Source organism: Pantherophis guttatus, chromosome 1 (assembly GCF_059756535.1).
Source record: "Pantherophis guttatus breed Tessera chromosome 1, ASM5975653v1, whole genome shotgun sequence".
NCBI classification, from domain to species: domain Eukaryota; kingdom Metazoa; phylum Chordata; class Lepidosauria; order Squamata; family Colubridae; genus Pantherophis; species Pantherophis guttatus.
Genome location: NC_142063.1, coordinates 40,829,914 through 40,850,368, shown reverse-complemented (window position 1 = coordinate 40,850,368; position 20,455 = coordinate 40,829,914). Strand labels below are relative to the sequence as shown.

General features: G+C 37.7%; 1 protein-coding gene across 3 annotated transcripts in view; it reads right to left on the bottom strand.

Annotated features, from left to right (window-relative positions):
- Nucleotides 1–3,109: 3,109 nt before the first annotated feature.
- Nucleotides 3,110–20,455, bottom strand: part of BEGAIN (brain enriched guanylate kinase associated) — a 171,072-nt gene continuing 153,726 nt past the window's right edge. For all 3 annotated transcript variants that reach the window (XM_034418476.2, XM_034418477.2, XM_034418480.3), the window contains 3 exons: nt 18,775–18,882; nt 11,583–11,666; nt 3,110–5,454 (listed from right to left, as the gene is read on the bottom strand). In XM_034418476.2, coding sequence (XP_034274367.1) covers nt 4,084–5,454; nt 11,583–11,666; nt 18,775–18,882 — 1,563 coding nt within the window. In that variant the 3' untranslated portion in view covers nt 3,110–4,083. The remainder of the gene's footprint in view (nt 5,455–11,582; nt 11,667–18,774; nt 18,883–20,455) is intronic.

Below are 20,455 nucleotides of genomic sequence, written 5' to 3'. Positions count from 1 at the left end.
AAGGTTGAAAACCATTGATTTAAATGAAGGTGACTAATTTATTTATGTAATTTTTCTCATGCCTTTATTATTTTTTTACAAATAACTCAAAGTAGCGAACATATTCCCAACATATCTCCTTCCTCCTATTGTCTTTACAATAACCCTGAGAGGCGGGTTAGATTGAGAGATTGGCCCAAAATCACACAAAAATAATAGTAAACCAATGTATAGCTAAGAGCTTAGCAAACAAAGATGTATCTCCCAGATTTCCTAAAGGCAGAGAGAGGCAGGCCACGTCTGAGGAGATTCCATTCCATGCCACTAAGGACAAAACCTTAAGAGGGGTTCATGCAAAGGAAGACATTCTGTCAGGCAGATTAACCAGTGTTACGTGGGTTTCATGACATATTTTGTATCTCATTCAGAAGCCTTTGGGCAGCCAATACTTATTTAAAAACAGGTCCTTTTAGAATAGCCTTTTCAAGGATCTATATCAACCAAATCAGTGGCTACAGTCCAAATGTATGGTCTGAACATAGGGCAGCCTTTCTATTTTATTTTAATTAAATTAAATTATCTTGTGAGGTTTCAGCATTGGAAAAAGATGTACGCTGGTACCTGTCCCATAGACTACCTGCAGTTCTCTTGGGGACCATCAGCAGCCTTAGGGCAAAAGCTTAGAAATGACTGGTTTAGAATTAATGGCACTTGGCATTTATAGATTATAGATCAGTTATAGATCAGCTTCTAATTATACCAAGATCTTATCTTGGTCATCTGAACAAATAATAATACCCCTCATATAATGAGTACTAATTGTCTTTCCTTAGAAAGGCGGAATCTTTTTCCCAATGTTTTTCAGCAGATGACAGAAAGACATTTTGCACAGCTGTTTTTTATCAGTCCTTCCACATTCTTTTATGCTTGATGTCCTGTGCCTGACACAAAAAAGAGGGTTTAATTGCTATTTTGTGTACTTTTAAAATATTTGAAAATGACTCACTTTTTGTCATGCACACTACTGTAGACTATTTCTTTCAACTTTCCTTGTATGCCATTTACATTAAATCCTTTGATCATATTCACAACTCATCTTGAAAACTTCCTGTTATTTTGTTCTTATTAGACTGCATACTAGATGGTCAGCAGTTGAAAAAAGAAACATGGCTTCTTGGTGTCAACCATGGTGTCAACATGGTTGACACTCCACATACCTATAAATATGCATGATTACTTTACACACTTTATTAAGATATTTTTTTCCACTTTTGACTTAGTGTGTTGAGTGAACCCATACATGAGGACAGTAAGCTATGATTCATGGTTTAGCATATTCTGTGAATTCAGTCTATAAGGCAACAGATCAATTAAGCAAACCATAGTTTAGTACAGTGGTTCTCAACCTTCCTAATGCCGTGACCCTTTAATACAGTTCCTCATGTTGTGGTGACCCCCAACCATAAAATTATTCCTAAAGCTATTGAAAATATGTGTTTTCCGATGGTCTTAGGCGACCCCTGTGAAAGGGTCATTCGACCCCCAAAGGGGTCCCGACCCACAGGTTGAGAACCACTGGTTTAGTATAATGTCTGAACCCACTACCAGAATGTATCTAATTTGAAACAATGACCCTATCCATAAGCACAAATCAAGACATTATTAAGGAATGAAGATTATATGCCCATCCTGGTTAATGTGCATATGATCTTTGAGAGTTTGTATTCACAAAAACACAATCTTTTAAACTGTTTTTGATACTTAAAGAGGCCTTAATTAAAAATGAAAGAACAAAACAGAACGGTATCACAGAATCGAAGGTGATGGCTGCAGAATCTACTGTGATCAGAGGTAGTATTCCCTTTAGAAGAATTTGCTTGGAAAGGTTTACAGCAGAGGTCTCCAAACTTGGCCGCTTTAAGACTTGTGGACTTCAACTCCCAGAATTCTCCAGCCAGCATAGCTGGCTGGAGAATTCTGGGAGTTGAAGTCCACAAGACTTAAAGCAGCCAAGTTTGGAGACCCCTGGTTTACAGAATTTGTGTCCTAATTATAACAAACAGAGGGATCTGTTTAGCCTCTCTTGAAAACAGGATGTTGGATTTAAAAAATAGCATTTCGCCTGTCCTTTAAGCAAAAGGGTTCCAACGAACCATTCACCATTAACACAATTCAACAATTAATGTTCTAAAATGTATAATTGAATAATTGATACTCATCCATTTAATTATAAAACTAGCTCTGCCCAATAAATTAAGCTAAGGTACAGGAAATGGCCTAAGGCCGACAAGGGATTACAGGGCTGAATAATTACTTGAATCAAGATTTCCTTGAAACCTTAATCCAACTCTCTCTGTTATTTCATACTGAATCTCAACTTTAAAAATAATTTTGAAGAACTTCACCAATTTAATCCAATGCTGTTCATTTTAATCAATGACCATACATTCACGGGTTATGGAAACAAAGGAGATATTTAGTCAAACCTTAGATACTGAAAAATAGAAGCAAAATGGTACATAAGTCCATAGGTAGACCAATAGCTGCAGCAATACATTTCATGGTGGCAGGAAAAAACAATTAGTGATGAGTGGCAGATTTTAGGAGGCAGCTGAAGAGCTCTAGGTCAGAAACAGATCCTAATGCATCCAATTCTTCAAGAAGAAAATTCCTTCTTAATATTAGAGATTTTGCTCTAGTCAATACTGACAATACTGAGCTCACTTACTCATAAGGTACTTGATATTAAGCTACTTCCTGTATATGATCCTTTATTGGCTGTCTTTAGGCATCTTCCAGATCAATTGCGATTAAAATGTGCAGAATTCCTGGTCATGATAATTCCTGTTCTGAGTGTGCAATTTTACTATATTATGGAGTTCATAAACAGAACTGCATAATATAAACTGGTAGGCATCTCCAAGTACTGTACTGTTGTTGAAAAGTTGTAGTAAACCCATGAACATGGTTGCCTGGTTTATAATTTTGCATTTATTCATCACTTGAGTTCATTACAAATATCATGGGGGGCATTGCTTACCATCAGAGCCCATGAGGCTTGGTCTGATGTAGCATAAGTACGTTATGTTTTGTATATAGCTTAACCATTGAATACACAGTAACAACTTCCTGTCAGAACATCTTTTAATGAGAAAAAAATCAAAACATTTTCACTGGTGCCTTTTATTAAGTAATGCAAAATACAGTACTAGTTGTGACACTCCATGCAGTTGAGACGATATAAATGCAAGCTTACAGAAAAATAAGTGACCAAAGAACCCCTCAATTAATTTTGAGGTAGTGTACAGTGTGGGGAAGTTGAAACACAATGGGACAGACAAACCAAAATATCTGTATCGCTTTGTGCATTCATTTCCCCCCAGTTTTTTTTTCCTCTCCTAAATACATATGTATTAAATAACTTTGTGGTTTGTTTTGATTCCATTTCATTTAAAAATAGATTTCTTTATAATATCACATTCTTGTATATCTTGCACTGCACACAATCTACGTTTTAAAATCTTATAGGGTCTGATTTGTCCTTGCAAAAGTTTTTCCCTTCTTTTTCTCCCTTGCTCCCTCTTTCTCTTTTAACCCTTTCCCTCCAAGAATTTAGGCACATGTGGCCTCATGCACAAAAAATAAATAAGAAACTTACTTGAAGGGGACAAAAAATGTCACTCAAAGTGCTTGAGAGTACTAAGGATAATCTAATAAATACCATTTTGTTTATAAAAATATATTAGGTTATAAAAGTGGGCAAAGGGTTGGTATCCAAGATGGAAAAGTCATTACTGTATGTGAAAAGTGTCTTGTAATATTTTTCTTTCCCTTTATCAGGTTTTATCATTTTTCCTGCTTAAAACAGTACCGTGACTGTTCGTATGTGAATGTTTCCTCTCTGTGTCTCTCTATATATACATGCACACATATATATGTATGTGTATATGTATATATGTGTATATACATACATGTATATGCATATACATATACATATATAATATATATATTCTCAGAAACCTACAGGGTACTAGACGTGTCAAATGTCATTATAGTTGCTGTTCTGTCTCATTCTATCTCTTTATTGCAGCTTTGGAAGATGTTTCAATTAAGTAGGGTTCCATACAATTGTGCTTTTGTGAGGCTGTCCTTTCGACTTAAGCCTGTACTTCCAGTCCGTTGAAACTGCTGCTGTTTGCTATGGAGGCTTGAATGGCTTCCTTGCTCGATGGAAGACTGATGGATCTCTGAAGCCTCCATAGAACTATGGTTGAGGGACTCAGCTGAACTGTTTGGACTAACATCGACGTATTCTCTTTTCAACACAGGACTCCCATCAATGCTTTTGCTACTGCACACCTGGACTGTGATTCTTTCACTTTTTTTGTCCCTCAGTTCTTTTGTTTTATAAGAGGGCAATTTGTCCTGCTTACAACTGGTACTTATGTCAATATTCAGGCCACTGTCTGTCCTCAGGAAGCAAGAGTCCACAAGTCTACTTTGACAAATATCATCTCCCTCTGAGAAGCTATCACCTTTGTAACTAGCATAAATGGGACTTGATCGACTGTCTCCTTTCTTTATAGGACTTCTGTAATACTGCTCTGAAAAGCTGCAGGGAGAAAGTCTGCCACTGTTCCTGTAAGAATATGCACCAATATCTTCCACACTAAGCTGTCTCCACTGTCCAGGTAGATCTTCTTCTGACAAATGGGAGTTCCTGCTTTCACTGCGCATCTTTTGTGATGCTAAAGCTTGTTGAGTTGTTATGGCCGAGAAATGATAAGGCTCGCTTGCATAAGGTGACATAGTCCTAGTGAAAGTAGGGGAATTCTCATTGTCATCTGCCAGCTCCATGTGCTGAATAGATTTAGCCTTGGCAAACCTTGGACTCCCCTGCTCATAACCTGAAGATGGCTTTCTTTCAAACATCTCATCGCGGCTGCTCAGGTAAATGGCTTGCTGGGAGGCTGTCAAAGTGCTAGCTTGGGCATTCTCCTTCTCCTCAGACGTTACACTAAAGCTGGAGTAGGAACTAGAAGTAGGTAGAGAGGTAACATATTCTGGAAAAGCTTCATGAGAGAAGCTGGAATGGAAGCCATCTTCTTCAACTGTGCTGTCAGTGGAATTTTGGGACCTCAAGAACCCAACGCCTTTTACTTGCATGTCTACACTCTGCCTTCTCTCCCGCCTTCTTTCCTCAGGGCAGTAAAGAGCTGTATCACTGCAGTAAATGTCGGACTTGTACTGAGGTCTTTGGCCAAGTTTTCCAATAGATTCCTGGAAGGCAAGATCTCTGCTTGATGGGCTTGACATGTGGGGAGAAAGATTGTTTGGATCAGGCTTTTCCAAGACTTTTGCAATGACACAAGTTGGTATGTTATCGGCAAATGATGTATGACACAGAGGTACCGAGAGGCTGCATCCATGCTTTTCTAGGTGGAGGCTGACACGTTCCTGAAATTCAGCTGGCAGCTGAAATAAATATAGGGAAGGAGAAGAAAAATATATAAAAGGCTTGTCAACAGTAAAGCTTATGATCTAGAAATCCCAGTTACGGTATTGAAGCCTACAAATGTGGTTTTTAAAGTGAAAGAAAACAATAATAAATAAAAAGGCTCCTATCATGAATGAATTATTAACTCAGATGTTCGAACATGGCAGATTGCCCTGGTTGACTAAAGGAGTTAGCTATTTGTTGTGTGCTTATGTGTTATATGCTGCCCTGCCTCATAGAGGGAAGATGTTTAACATTCAGATGTTTAAATATATGAATATCTTCCCCTTTGTCATTTTTTGATTGATATCAATACACTAATATACCGTACACACCAATTACTGTTAAATAAGACACATTTGCAAATTAACGTTCAATATTAATCTTGAGGATTGCAGGTTGTATTTCCACTTACTTCCACTGCCAAAATAAGCTTGCTCCTGTGACATAAAGTTATTCCTCATTGACATGATTGTGAACAATCATGTCAAGCTAGGTTAAAGTAGCCACTTAAGGGGAGAAACAGCGCTGCTTATTCCAACTGGCAGAAGCTGACTGGGCTTGCAATTGAACCTGGTTTTTTAATAAAAAAAATACACAAGTAGCAGGCAAGTCCTGGACGCACAAGAAAGATTGTGTGGCATGGACAGTGCCGTCCTCCATTTGAAACTTAAAAGAAACAGGAAGGAAGCAACCACACACAGCAACCTGAAGTGTTCCTTTCAATTTGCCTAACAAGATGCCCTAAAAGTTGGACTCGGTAATGGCTCTGCGCATAAAGTCCAAATGGCAAGAATAAGACTTTGGTACAGCTGTACTACAATAAGGCCAAATGTAGCTTTCAGGAAAAAGCCTTCATCACAGAACCACAATAAATCAATAGGGCAGAGTTCTATGGTAGCTAGATCTTCTTCTTGTAAAGAAGCTTTTTGCAAGTGTGATGTGCTAATGGAATTGACTTCTAACGAAATGCATTCATCTGGATAATCAGTCACTGTCAACATAAAGGCAAGTTACAGCACTCAGCAAAGAAAGCAAATTAAAAATATTTTGATATGGCCATACTTCTTTTTTTTACAAGATAACTCAATGTCCCTGATCTTCCCCCAAAGCCCAATCTTATGGTATATGAACATCTGCAGCACAGCAGCATGCACTTCACATGCACTGCAACCATACCCTTCATAGGCTATGAAGCCATGAAAGCAGCTGTTCTCGTTTTCTCAGCTGTAATGAAGAAAGAGATGGGGACAAAACATGCAACCTGAAAGGTAATTTAGGGCCCAGAAGTGCAAAGACTCCCATACTCATTTTTTTGTGAGTCCACAAAACTAAGTCTGCAATCCTATAAATAGTTTTGCTTGGGGGAAAAAAAACAACAACACACCACCTTAGATCCCAGTGAAACTTCCAGCCTGACAAATAGACATAAAATGGTGCTATAATGCAGTGATTTGGGATTGTTTTCAAAATTAATTTGTGAAGGATGTCTATCCAGGTGATTATGCTAACAGTTAAAAAGCAAATGATATTGACTAGGGATGCACAATTTTATTGATGCAATTTCCCCCCCTCTGATTAGATTCCACAGCTGTACTAGATCTCACTGGTGATGCTTACTTCAGCAGAGTGGGGAAAAGTAAAATCTCCCTTAAGCATGTTTAACTCCTAGTAATTTCATGAATAGATATATATGGTTTCCTTGGCAAGAATATGGTTGTGGGTTTTCCCCCCCCTCTTGGGATACTTTTTGCAATTCCCAATTTAGCTTGTCGCTTTGAGATTTCCTTGTGGTGTCTTATCCAGATACTAATCAATTCTTTTTTTTTCCTATCAGCCAAGATTGATATTTTTGCACCTCTCCCTCCTCTTATGTTTGTGAAAGATAATGTGTGCTCCTTGAGATAATTGAACCCCACAATTAGTGTTGTAAGCTGGGATGGTCATACAGCACATCACCACATGACTAGACCCAATTTTATGACTTTGGGGGGGGGCAGTTGTAAAGCGAACATGGAAGTCATAAAGTGAATGCCACACTCATTTAAGCAAATGTTGTGATTGTTAAATGAACCTATTGCTCACTATGGGGCAGTTTTGCCAAAAACCAGAAGTAAAGACTGGTTTCAGGGGAAAAAAGCCATAAACGATGGAATCTCAGGGGGCTGCAAACACTGTAAATCCAGGTGGTTGTAGTGATGTAGAAATGTAGTCATGTCACTGCAGGAAGAGGATATCAGAACTTTGAAACTGGGTTGTAAGTCCTTTTTTTTGCCGGGGTGGGGTGGGTGGGTGGGGGAGGTGGTCCATCATGAGTTTGATTGATTGTTAATTGACCAGTCATAGTTGAGGGCTACTTATATCGGTGTGCAAAACAGTACCTTAAATTGTAGATTTTGAGGGGTTTTAGGATTATTAAAGAGTGAAAGAGTTGCAATAAAACACAAAACTTATAGAGCCTTGGTAGCGCAGCAGACTAAAGCACTGTTAAGTAACACCAACTGCCTGCAATTATTGCAAGTTCAAATCTCACCAGGCTCAAGGTTGACTCAGCCTTCCATCCTTTCGAGGTAGGTAAAATGAGGACCCGGATTGTGGGGGCAATAAGGTGACTTTGTATAAAAAAGAACACCGCTTTGGGGGGGGGGTGAAAGCCCTACTAAGCAGGTATATACAAAAGTATGAAGGCTATTGCTTAACGCATTGTAAGCTGCCCTGAGTCTCTGGAAAAGGGCGGCATATAAATCGAACCAATAAATAAATAAATAAATAAAACTTAAATTTACAGTACTTATTTAGCAATTTTAAATTCCCCCTACCTATCCAAAAAGGTTGAGAACATTTATCTTGTCTAATTAGAAGGTATTTTGGATGCCAGAAGAGGGCACATGGTCATCATATGTGGACTGTGACCAAATGTGTGTTCTAGGAGCTCTACAAAAATTGATAGCTAGGCATATACATGGTTTCTTTTCTTTTAATACACAACCTTGGATAGTTATTAACTGTGGGGTCCTTGGTGCTCTCTGAGCTTGGTTGTTTTCTTGAAGATGTTTCATTACCAAACTAGGCAACACCATCAGTTAATAGATATTAACACAATCCACAGGACCTGTTATTACAATCCTTTAACTAAAATGGAAAATATAAAAAAAGCAGTGTTGTAGTTTGGCACGCGCACTTCCGAACTGGTAGGGAAGGTAAATAGATTTCACCCCTGGGCTCAGGCTGGTAATGGGGGAGTAAAGCTCTTCTATTTTTTTCAGAATGGGAGAATAAGGATTATCAATGAATTTGCTTTGGTACATGAATAAATTTGGTACATTAAATAAATTAAGTTAAATCTTCAACATTTTTTCATCTTTGTAGAGTAAAAGTCAGAGACTGAGGAAAAGATTGAACTAGAGGCTGGATTCTTTATTTTTATAGTGTAACATTTGACACACTTTGCAGTATTATTAGCTCTGCATTAGCTGAAGAAGTTTTGGCGAAACTAAATATGTTTATGATTCCTGATAAAGTGTGACAGTATGTCTTGTCCCTGGACCATCCAAGTGTTGCTTTGTTTTATTTGAAGACTTTGCAAATCTGGATGGGAAGGAACAGTCTTAGGCCCAATTCTGACATGACCAAGTGACTGAATATTCAGGCCTTCTGGTCCTGGGGAGCTTCCCTCTCTCATCTTGGGTGGGGCAGCAAACCCCCATTTGAGAATGGTACACAATCTGGTGTATTCACCATATCCATCTAGTGCATTGGTTGCACTTGCTCCTCAACTTGAAGGCCCTTCAGATGATCACTCATGTCCTAGTCACCTTATGATTGCAATGTTATAATGCATTCAGCATGACATTGCCCTTGAAAACCACTTAGAAGCTATAACTTCTAAGGAGCTGTGGTGGCACAGTGGTTAGAGTGCAGTACTGCAGGCTACTTATGCTGATCACCGGCTGCCAGCAGTTTGGCAGATCAAATCTCACCAGGCTCAAGGTTGATTCAGCCTTCCATCCTTCCGAAGTCGGGAAACGAGGACCCAGATTGTTGGGGGCAATAGGCTGACTCTGTAAACCGCTTAGAGAGTGCTAGAAAGCACTGTGAAGTGGTATATAAGTCTAAGTGCTATTGCTATAATTGTTCCAAAATGGGACAGTGTGGGCAGCAATGACCATGCCTCAATATGCCATGGGAAACCACTGTTCCATGAGCTGCATTGGTTGCCAATTGAGTTTTGGGTACAATTCAAGCTATTGTTTACCACCTGTAAAGCCCTCCAGGGCTAAAAGCCTGGTTATTTGAGAGACTGCTGATTAACAATTGTTTCTGCCTGTCCTGTACAATATGGCAGAATGGATGTTTTTCATTATTCCTCGATTAAATGATGTCATCCAGTGTGCTTTCTCTGTTGCAGTGTTACCCTTTGGGAATAGCATTCACCCCAAGGTCTTTACACACTGATGAATTTCAGTAAGATACTGAAAACCTGGTTATATTCTCTGACTTTAGGACAAGATGGTGAGTGAGCCCTGTGAGTTTTTGTTTGGTATTTAGTTGGTTTTGTCGTATTTAGACTTTCCAGAAACATATCATCCATTTCTTTTTTATTGTTTTTCCCCTTTTAATTATGTATAACGCCCAACGTAATCTGCAGTTGGGCATTCTTTAAATGGATGCAAATAAACAAATAAATAAATAAATTCTATGACTTTTGAACTAAACATGAAATAAACATGACTGAGTCCAATATAAAGAATGCATAGCGTTTTTTTAAAAATCATATCACGAAAGTTTAACGGTAAGGTTTTTATTCATCCTTTATTACTTCTTTCTTTCCCTTTTCAAGTTTAATTAGGATTTTTTTTTAAAGAAACCCTGCAATTTAGATTTCAAATGAGCATACTGTGCAAATGTAATTGCTAGGTCTTTAACTGACCTGGTTAAGTAGGTTAGGCAAGCACAGCAATGAGATGTCTGCAGGACCCTCAAAAGGCATCCTGGCTGCTCCATAGCAAAATAAAAGAAAACAAAACAAAACAAAAAGCACTGAAATCCCACGAGGTTGCAAGATCTTGCACAAGAATGCCAAAATCAGAATTATAACTAAGTCTATGCATAGGCATATGTCTGTGCCTCTGCAGATAAACATATACACATGTGCCCAGGCATTTCATATGATGCTTTGACAGGTTCCCAGTTCAAAGACAAAACTGCTAATCTCTAGGAATTGCTGAACTATACTGAACAGATGCTTTCCACATATGACAGGGCTCCAACTTCCAGAATCCAAAATTGCCATAATCATCTAGAGGAGTACAGTTGGGCAAAGCTAGATTTTTAGATAAGTCTAGGAAAGTACTTCATGTCTCCCAAACTTGTGAATTAGATACTTCTGGGAGGGTCACAAGAATAGCTAAATGGATATGCGGATATACAGTATGTTATTGGATAGAATGTCCTTAAATATTTTGTCGCTGCAGGCAAAATACTGAATTTCCCACCATTTACACTGTTACAGCTTGGCAGTTGAGTTTGGGATAGCCTCTACTCTAGTAATACTCAGGATATCTTTTTCGGCAGACTTTCTGGTAAGAAAAATCCCATTTAACCATATAAAAGGGGGTGCAGCTGAGTGATTGGATTGTTTTTATGATTTATAAGCATCCTAGAATCCATGGAAGTTTGTTTACGACAATATAAGCAAATCAAAATAATGTACAGGAGACATGGAGCTTCTTGAACATTCTTCATTCTTGCATTTTGGCCTTGCAGCAATTGGGCTCAAACATGGTTGCATTAATATCCACTCATCCTTAGTATTTTGACATCCAGTTGTTTCGATTTAGGATCCCACCCAGATTCTCTTCTCCATTCCAGTAAGTGAATGTTACTGTCAAGGCATTATATCTTAGTGACCTTCTCATGATAGTTAGTGAATGTGGACTTGCCCTTGGGTTCCTTGGTTACTTCTCCCTCTGCTGCCTATTTCTGGCCTAGGCACTGCATCAGAGCATCCATCCTGCTGTCTCCATCTCACAGTTCTTGCGAAGAAGAATTAGGCCTCGATAGCAAGCACATTGATGAGTTTTACTGATATATTTATTTATGTTACCTCAGAAAGCTTATGCGCCCTGTCGTAATTCTTGCTACACTGGAGCAGCTGAGCAGCTAAATTGCAATCCTTTCTATAGAGCTCCTGAAAAATAACATAAAATGACATTTAAAATTATTAGTTCTACCACAACATCCAAAAAGCTGCCATAAGAGATCTGAGAAAGAACCGAATAAATTTAAAGTTTCATCCCAATGATGATGTGATAACAAAAGGTTTATTGTATTAGAATCCAGACTCCAGGTGCTTTCACATGAGCCTGGAAGGTTGTATTGGACAATGTCCATGCTCTCAAATGTCTCATTTTAAAGAGACAAACAGTCTCCGTGAATTTATTGTCATCCTCCCAAGTAGAATAATAATAAATAGAAGTCAGCCATTGACCAAGACAATCATGGCTATATTACATATAGTTATCCAGTGCAATAAAAACACAATTGAATGTCAACGTAAGCCTGTTATTATTCTATCCAGCAATTTCAATTTTCAAAATGAGTATAACAAAGACATTTCCACAAATCCAATTTCATTCTTTTTCTTTTTATAGATTAAGATTTTTGTTGTCTCTATAAATGCTTATTTTGAAAAAAAAAATGAAAGAAACACTGATTAAAGGCCACTTGGATACATGATTGCATCACAAAAAATATGGGCAATCTTTAATTCAAAGGGTCCCCTCCCCCCCTATTTACTTATGGTGCTCATAAAACTGAATGGCAACAATCTGGAAAGATGTGGGAATACATATTGACTCCCAGGGATATAGGAAGTATATTTCTGCCCTGCTCAGTATTTCAGTCCTGCATTTAATGTCTATTTAGCTCTTATAGCTACTGAACCTTCTAATTTCACCTAAGACTAAGAAAATTGCCCCAAAGACACCTGAAACACTAATTTAATTGAGTGGCACACTCCAAATATTGAATCCAAATCTTCAAAAATGTCTTATGCAAAATGTCTTCAACCATGATCACATGCAAAGGTGATCATGGTTGAAGATCTATCCACTCACATGAGTTCTTAGTTAGGTCTGTTCAAGAGCAGGCAACTACCCATGTGGCTAGCTCATTTAGAGAAACAGGAATAAAAACATTTTGGAATACTCCAATTTTGACCAATTTGGACTTAAATGAATATGTGAAAGTAGTTGGAGTCTACATTTACTTTTTGACACTATAGGGAAAAATAATTTTACACTGACCAAGACTAATAGCTACATAGGTTAGCGGCTGGTGGGTTATCACATGTAGGAGAACTACTTCAACCATGATAGATTCAGCCATTGTTTCTCAGAATTGGCAGATATATTTATTAGACTAATTATCATTCATTTCACCCCTGAAGAAAATGAGAATTTTTTATTTTGGCAATTTGGTGAAAGGGGTGATAATAGCAACCTAGCACCTTAATTGCGACATATTTTCAATTCAATCTGCAGAGCTATTGAGCTATTCAAATGTCACTTGTATGGTGGTTTTTCATATGAAAACTGATTTGGCTGAAAAATAACCATGCACATTAAACACATTTACATTTTTTCCCTTTCTTTAGATACAATGTAAAATGTCAGTATTTACAAAGATCTCAGTTTGGTCCAAGAATGCAATTACTTGGAGGAGCCTAAATTAAATTAAGGAAATACACAAAAGGAACATTTCTGCAGAGAGTTGGAATGAATGGCTGAAAAGGCTACTTCCAATTCTAAGACTTACAGATCCTTCCATCTATAATTATTACTGGCTCCTGATTCCCCCGCCCCCGAAAAGTCAGTAACCAATGCAATCCTAAATTGCATTAACAGAGGGGTACAATCAAGTTCAAGTGAGGTACTAATACTACTCTATAAAGCCTTAGTAAGACCAAACCTAGAGTACTGCGTCCAGTTTTGGTCACCACACAAAGAAAAGATGTTGAGACTCTAGAAAAAGTGCAGAGAAGAGCAACCAGGATGATTAGGGGACTGGAGACTAAAACATATGAAGAATGGTTACAGGAACTGGGCATGGCTAGTCTAGTGAAGAGAAGAACCAGGGGAGACATGATAGCAGTCTTTCAATATTTGAGGGGCTGCCACAGAGAGGAAGGGGTCAAGCTATTTTCCAAAGCACCTGAAGGCCAGACAAGGAATAATGGATGGAAACTGATCAAGGAGAAATTTAATCTGGTAATAAGGAGACATTTTCTGACAGTGAGAACAATCAACCAATGGAACAGCTTGCCTTTGGAAGTTGTGGGAGCTTCATCACTTGAGACTTTCAAGAAGAGATTGGACTGCTATTTGTCAGAAATAGTGTAGGGTCTCCTGCTTGGGCGGGGGGTTGGACTAGATGACCTACAAGGTCCCTTCCAACTCTGTTAATCTGTTAAATTCTCCTGAGCAACATGGGAACCCAGATCCAGAGGAAGAAATGGACAAAAGACTCCCTTCTATAAATGCAGGAAATTATCAACATCCCAGCTCGATTATGAGCAAATCTCCATGTTTCCAGCAGTTCTGCCATTCTCCACTTGGTTTAAGTGGCTTCTACAAGTCTCCTAAGCAGGTTCTTTAGGAGTTCAGTGACTGTAAAGAGATGACAGTATGAAAAACTTTTCTTTTGTGAATTTCCTGATAACCCCTATCATGCATTTAATGCGTAGTAAACCTCATTCACTTCAATGAGTTTTGCTGAGCAGATATGTACAATTGTGCTGTTCAAATGATCTTACTTCACATGCACAAAGTATGACAAGCAAAAATATAAAAAAATATTGAGCCACGTTTGAATCAAGTTTGAGTGTTTCCATGTTGCCCTCAAAGTACAGACTGATGCTGTTTGCTTTAATCAGCGTAGCTCTCAGAATTTTTCCATTCAAAAAAATTCAAAACACTTGGTTTTGCTCTGAAAATATTGTTTATTATTATCACCAAAAATGTTGGGTTGATTTACACATAAAATGGGCTTAAATGGTACTTCCATGAAAAATCTGGAGACAATGTCACCTGATATTTTGATAAAATTCATACCTTGTAGAGCAGGGCTGTCAAACTCGTGTCCTGGATGCGTCATGTGCTGTCCCCCCTTCCCCCGGGTTTAGCAAAGGGGAAAAAAGTCCCGATATGTCACGTGATGCCACCGTGATGCCGCGAGTTCGACACCCCTGTTCTAGAATGATTCATATATGATATAAATAGCATTCTGTCTATCATTTAAACATCATCTCTTTGTTTCTCCTGTATAGCTACAGACCCAACTAATAACTTTAATGTGACTTCCCGGCATGATGACACTGGTGTAGATGTCCCAACTGAGTAAAGACCACCAGCATTAAAACCAGTTATTGGCATATGAATCCTGTTCTCTGAAGCACATTCTTTCAATTTTGGTAGAGCTAGAACAATTATAGGAAGGCAGTTTTGGCAGAATGTAAGGAAAAATCTCCTAAAGATAAGAGCATTTTGATGATGGATCCATCCAATTATATAAGTGGTAGATGCTCTTTTGCTGTACAACCATATAATGAAGATGGTTCGTCTGAATTCCTCCAATCAATAGAGGGTTGGTCGCCATCATGTAAATTACTCCTTGCCACTCAGCAGGTTTATGCTTACAGCAATACTCTTATTTTAATTTTATAGGTTAGATTGAGATTGTCATCTGTTTGTGGAAATAGCTTTCCCTGAAGAAACCAAAATAGTTTGGAAGCCAAGAATAATGAGTTACTTGAGCATAGAACAGTTTCTGTCTGCCTTTAACTATGTGTTCTAATGTACAAAGAATATCCACACAAACAACTTGAGTTGTGCATGAAAGCTCTGGTGAATATCTAAATGAATTCTGCATGAAGGCTTTTGTGGTATTTGCCAAAGCATCCCATTCTAAAAATAAATGGATTCATGATAATGTATAGCAGCCTAACTCTGGCATCTTTATTGGGTTTGTTGAAACTGCAGTTTCTAGAAGTTGCAGCTACCATGACATTGAGAAAATATTGTAAGAAATTAACTGAGAGCCAGCAGTTCTCTGCACAGAGATATCACTTATGCAAAGAACCAGCCATTGCTGGCCTTTAAGTTCAGTCTCCACTGAAATCTGAGAAACGTACAGAGAAAAAGCAATGGATTTAACCTGCCATGGTTGTAAGAAGGGAACTATACCCTTACATTGACTAAGGGCGAACAATTGTTTAATAACAAAATGGTTGAAGTTGATGAAATAAGAATTTCTGATTCTCATGCTCAATGATTCTCATTGGTACAGAAGGGCTAGATGACATGGCAGAGAACTTCAAGCCTGAGAAAAGAGCAGCCAAGATATAGGAAGAGGAGGTCCAAAATTTGAATCTTGGAACTCTTTCTCTCTCATTAATACAATTTTGACACATCAAAGAGATTTCAGGCACATCTGAGCTTGGCAACCAAGTGGAATCATGTAAACTTGGAAAACAGAATTACAGATGAATTTTAGTCTAAGGAGCCCTGGCAAATGCAATCCACATTCATCTATGGGTTGCCAGACTAGGGAGTCATTTCACATAAAATTCTTCCAATAGAAGAGAATATATGTAGCGTAAGATTGAACACTCAAGAACTTTGGTGCTCTCAGTCCTTGGTTGTTGAGATTGTTGCTCAGAGAGCCCAAAGGACTCCATGCAAAATTCCTACTATACAGAACAGTGTCTTGCATGTCTGTATCTACTGTTTGATTGTTGATCAAACAGCTAATCAGAGTTTCATGCTTTTTTTATTAATCTCTTGGTAGACTATTTTCTTCAAGCAGAAAAGAACTTTGAAGAATCTCTATAAGTATTCCTCGGTGATGAAAAGCTTCTTCTGACATGCCATTTTCTTTTCAGAAAAAAGGATGGAGAAAATATTACAGTATTCAATGTGAGTATAATGAGTTGGTGGGGATCAATGCAAAGTAAGAACTGAACTATATATTACATTGAAAATATGGTGGGTCATCGGAACTAAAGAAATAAGTTACAATCTTCAAAGGGAGAAAAGGATATTGCTGAACAGGAAATGGGATAGAAGATCACTGAAGAACATACACGATTCAGAGTTCTGAGAAACTAAAATGAATATGTATTGCCTAGACTTTAATTTCATCGGAGCAAGAGCATGGATCAGAATGCAGCAGAATAACTTCCATGAGTTAACAAATCTGCTAACAATTATTACTTCCTGCTAATCAATGTGGAGGTTGCAAGAAAGTGCTACAATTTACATCATTAGGGACATCGAACATCTAGGAAGGAAGGGGGGAAAGGACTGTAAACAGAAAGAAGAATATTGCCAAGGAATAACTGGCTGTGCAAGTTATGTTACATTTGACTTCCTAGATCATAAACTTGATGATCATCATAAGTTTCTTGGCACAAGATGGATTATATCTTAGAAGGTCTGAAAAAAAAAAGTGTTTGCCTAAAACTAATGAGCTTGATCAGGACGGCTTAAATTGAATCCTGTAGGAATTAGAGAAGAAAATATATAGTATCAATATCAGATAATGACTTGTACACTAAAAATAAGGAAGAACATTGAAACGTGTCCTAGTAAACCATTAAATAAAAAATCAGAAAGATTGGCTAATAATATTCATGCATTTTATAGTACATGTTATTTAATAATTTAATATATATGTAACAGAAAGCTCCATGATTGGAATATAGCAATGAAAGGATGCAATTAGTTCAAAGAAGTAAAAGCAGTAAAAAGGAATGATATGATAAATAAATGCATCCATGCTTGTATAGAAATTGGAGTGAATGAATTCATTTGGTGATGCTCTAAAAAGCATCTGGGTTAAAATATATGGAGGGATGAATAAAAGCAGTACACTATCACCTGCCTAATCAAGGAAAAGATGGGGATGATGCTTTCCAGGAGCAAATTACTCTTCTTTCAAGAAGACATGGGGTGGTAGTGATGGGGACTTTACTTTTCCTAGCATTTGTTGGATAACGAACTTGGCCAAGCATTGTCTTCTGAGGAAATTATTGGTTTCTTTTGCTAGTGGCTTTCTTCTTCGGAGGGTAGAGAAAGGCACAAATCATTGACTTGATACTAACCAACAAGGAAGGCTTCACTGATGAAATGAAAGTCATGAGAACACTGGGGAAAACATTTAATTAAATATTTGCCAATTAAAATTCTGTATAGAAGAAGGTAACCCATTGTTAAAGTTAACTGATCCCATAAAATTATTTTAAGGGAAAGTTAACTTGAATATTGTCAAACAGAGACTATGATAGTTCTGAATCAGAGGCTGGATGCTTTCAGAATAGCAGAGTCGGAAGAGACCTTGGAGGTCTTCTACTCCAACCCCGTGCTGAAGCAGGAAACCCTATAACATTCCAGACAAGTGGCTCTCCGGTCTCTTTTTAAAAGCCTCAAGTGATGAAGCACCCACAACTTCTGAAGGCAAGCTGTTCCACTGGTTTATTGTTCTCATTGTCTCCTTAGTTCTAGGTTGCTTCTCTCCTTGATTAGTTTCCATCCATTGCTTCTTGCCTTGCCTTCTGGTGCTTTGGAAAATAGGCTGCCCTCTTCTTCTTTGTGGCAGCTCCTCAAATATTGGAACACTGCTATCATGTCACCCCAGTCCTTCTTTTCACTAGACTAAACATACCTAATTCCTGCAACCTTTCCTCATGTGTTTTAGCTCGGACAGAAAAAGTAACATTTAGAACAGTAGACCAGCATATAGCATATAATTAGAATTTAATGACGGTGTCAGTAGTTGCTGGCTCCATTTGATACTGAGATCATTGTCTCATTTGTTAGGGAAAAAAAGCAACATATTTTGCTAAACCTTTAATAATAAAATAAGTGTTCTGTACATAAGTGGAGTACAAATAGTCCTTATCTAGTGACCACAATTTAGAGACCAACAATTTGGTCATTTAGCTAAGAAATTTCTCAGTGAAACTGTAACTGTACTTATGATTTTACTTCAGCTTTCCTTTCCTTTAGACTGAAAGACTGAAAAGGTTGTAAATGCAAGAATTGGCTGTAAGGTTACTTTTTCATCATGTTGTAATTGCAAATTGTTGCTAAACGTAGTAGTCCCTAAACAAGGACTATCTGTAGTTAATAGCTGAAGATAACAAAAGAATACCAACATTACTTGCAACATTATATTTCTATCCTATGTCATAATTTTACCTTCATTTTTCTATGTACTGTAGTAGAGAAAATACTTACATTATCTTCTGATAATTTATCGATTGTCACCTTGGCTTCTATCAAATGGTTATTGAGGGCTATTATTTCGTGGCTTAATGCTCTTTTTTCTTCTTCATAGTGTTGAGCCTGGGTACAAAACAGTTCAATCAACATTTTCCCCTTCTAAAACGAGCTACTGAGCTGTTTTTTCCCCAGACAAAGAATCATTATATGAAAGGTCTTTTCTCTAATATTTCTCCTTTTTCCTGTTATATTTCTTACTAAGAATCATATAATAGAGACTTGAAAGCTGACATTTCAAAACATCCAGGTTTCATATAAATTGATTCTAGTCATTGTTTTCGGGTACCAGTGTCAGGCATGTACAACTGCACTGTAATATTTATAGAGGACCTTCAGAAAAATATTCTGTGCTTTTCTTTATTAGTATCATGTTTAAGCTTCTAATGTGAGAGCATGTTTATATTCTTATGGTCAATGTTTTCAAGACAGAGATACAATTTAAGGGTAATTGTTTAAGTTTGCTTTTATAGATCCATCACAATTATGTAATATACCTTCCACACTTGACCTCAAAATCTGGCCCTGAATGTCCCCCAATCCTCTAGAGCAGATTTTGAAAACATATAAAGGAGTTGCAGGGTGGAAGAAAGTTAGAAGAAATCCCAGCAGAGGAATGGAAGTTTGTAGCACAATGTAGATTTCCCATTCCTTCCTCAAAAACCTCTGATATGTCATATTTTGGCTAATTCTTCTCAGTGTCCTGAGCAGTTTCCTTATTTCTAAGCTTTCAATTTTGCCAAATTAGGGCAGTGCCTTGCCAGAAGTGTTTATATCTAAAGAATACCAAATATTCTCTCAACAATCATTTAAAGTCCACAGTTCTTGATCTTTGCACTGCAGCCTTCAGGGCTCCATGGGATATTTTTAGTTTGTGAGAAAAACACAGCAGTAGCTCACAGTTTTAGCCTACAGGTGCTGTGAAACAATTACTGAGGCACTTAGGGTGCCATGAACTGAGAAAGTTTGGGAACCTCTGATTTAAAACTTTCTTTTAAAAAAAATCCTATAAAATACAAGCAGCAGTAAGTAGTGTGATATTTTGATATACCTCCTTTGGTGCCAGACTCACTTGGCTAATAATCTAAAAAATAAATGTGAAGCAAGCAGGCTGCAAAACAACAACATCTTTACTGAGAAAAGATGCCCTTAACTATAGTTAAGTAAACCTCTTAAACCTTCTCAGAAAGTCAAAATGCAGCCTAGTTGCTTTGTGACTATACGCCCAAAAAACAAAGTAGGATAGACAGGAGAATCTTGGGGAACTAGAAGTGGTAGTAGGGAGTAGCTTCACTTGCTTACTGTCTTGTAAACACAATTCTTTTGTGGTTGACAATATGCATCATGGTACCCATCACATGAAGAGACAAACTTCCATGACAACTATTTTGTGAGATACTATATGATCTGTCTTTAGCATTGCAAATATACTCATAGGCCTTAAAAGACCACCCAAGCCTCTATTAAATTAAAACATTACAAGACATTGTGTATCAAAGCTGACTGAAATAACTTCTATAAGCATGAGGTACAAAGATTTTGTGCTTCATTCCGGTCAGTTGGTGGAGGGACCCATAGCTAGCCTTATTTTCTTTAAATTCGAGTCAACGTGCAATTATTTGCTGGCAGAAGAGCTTCT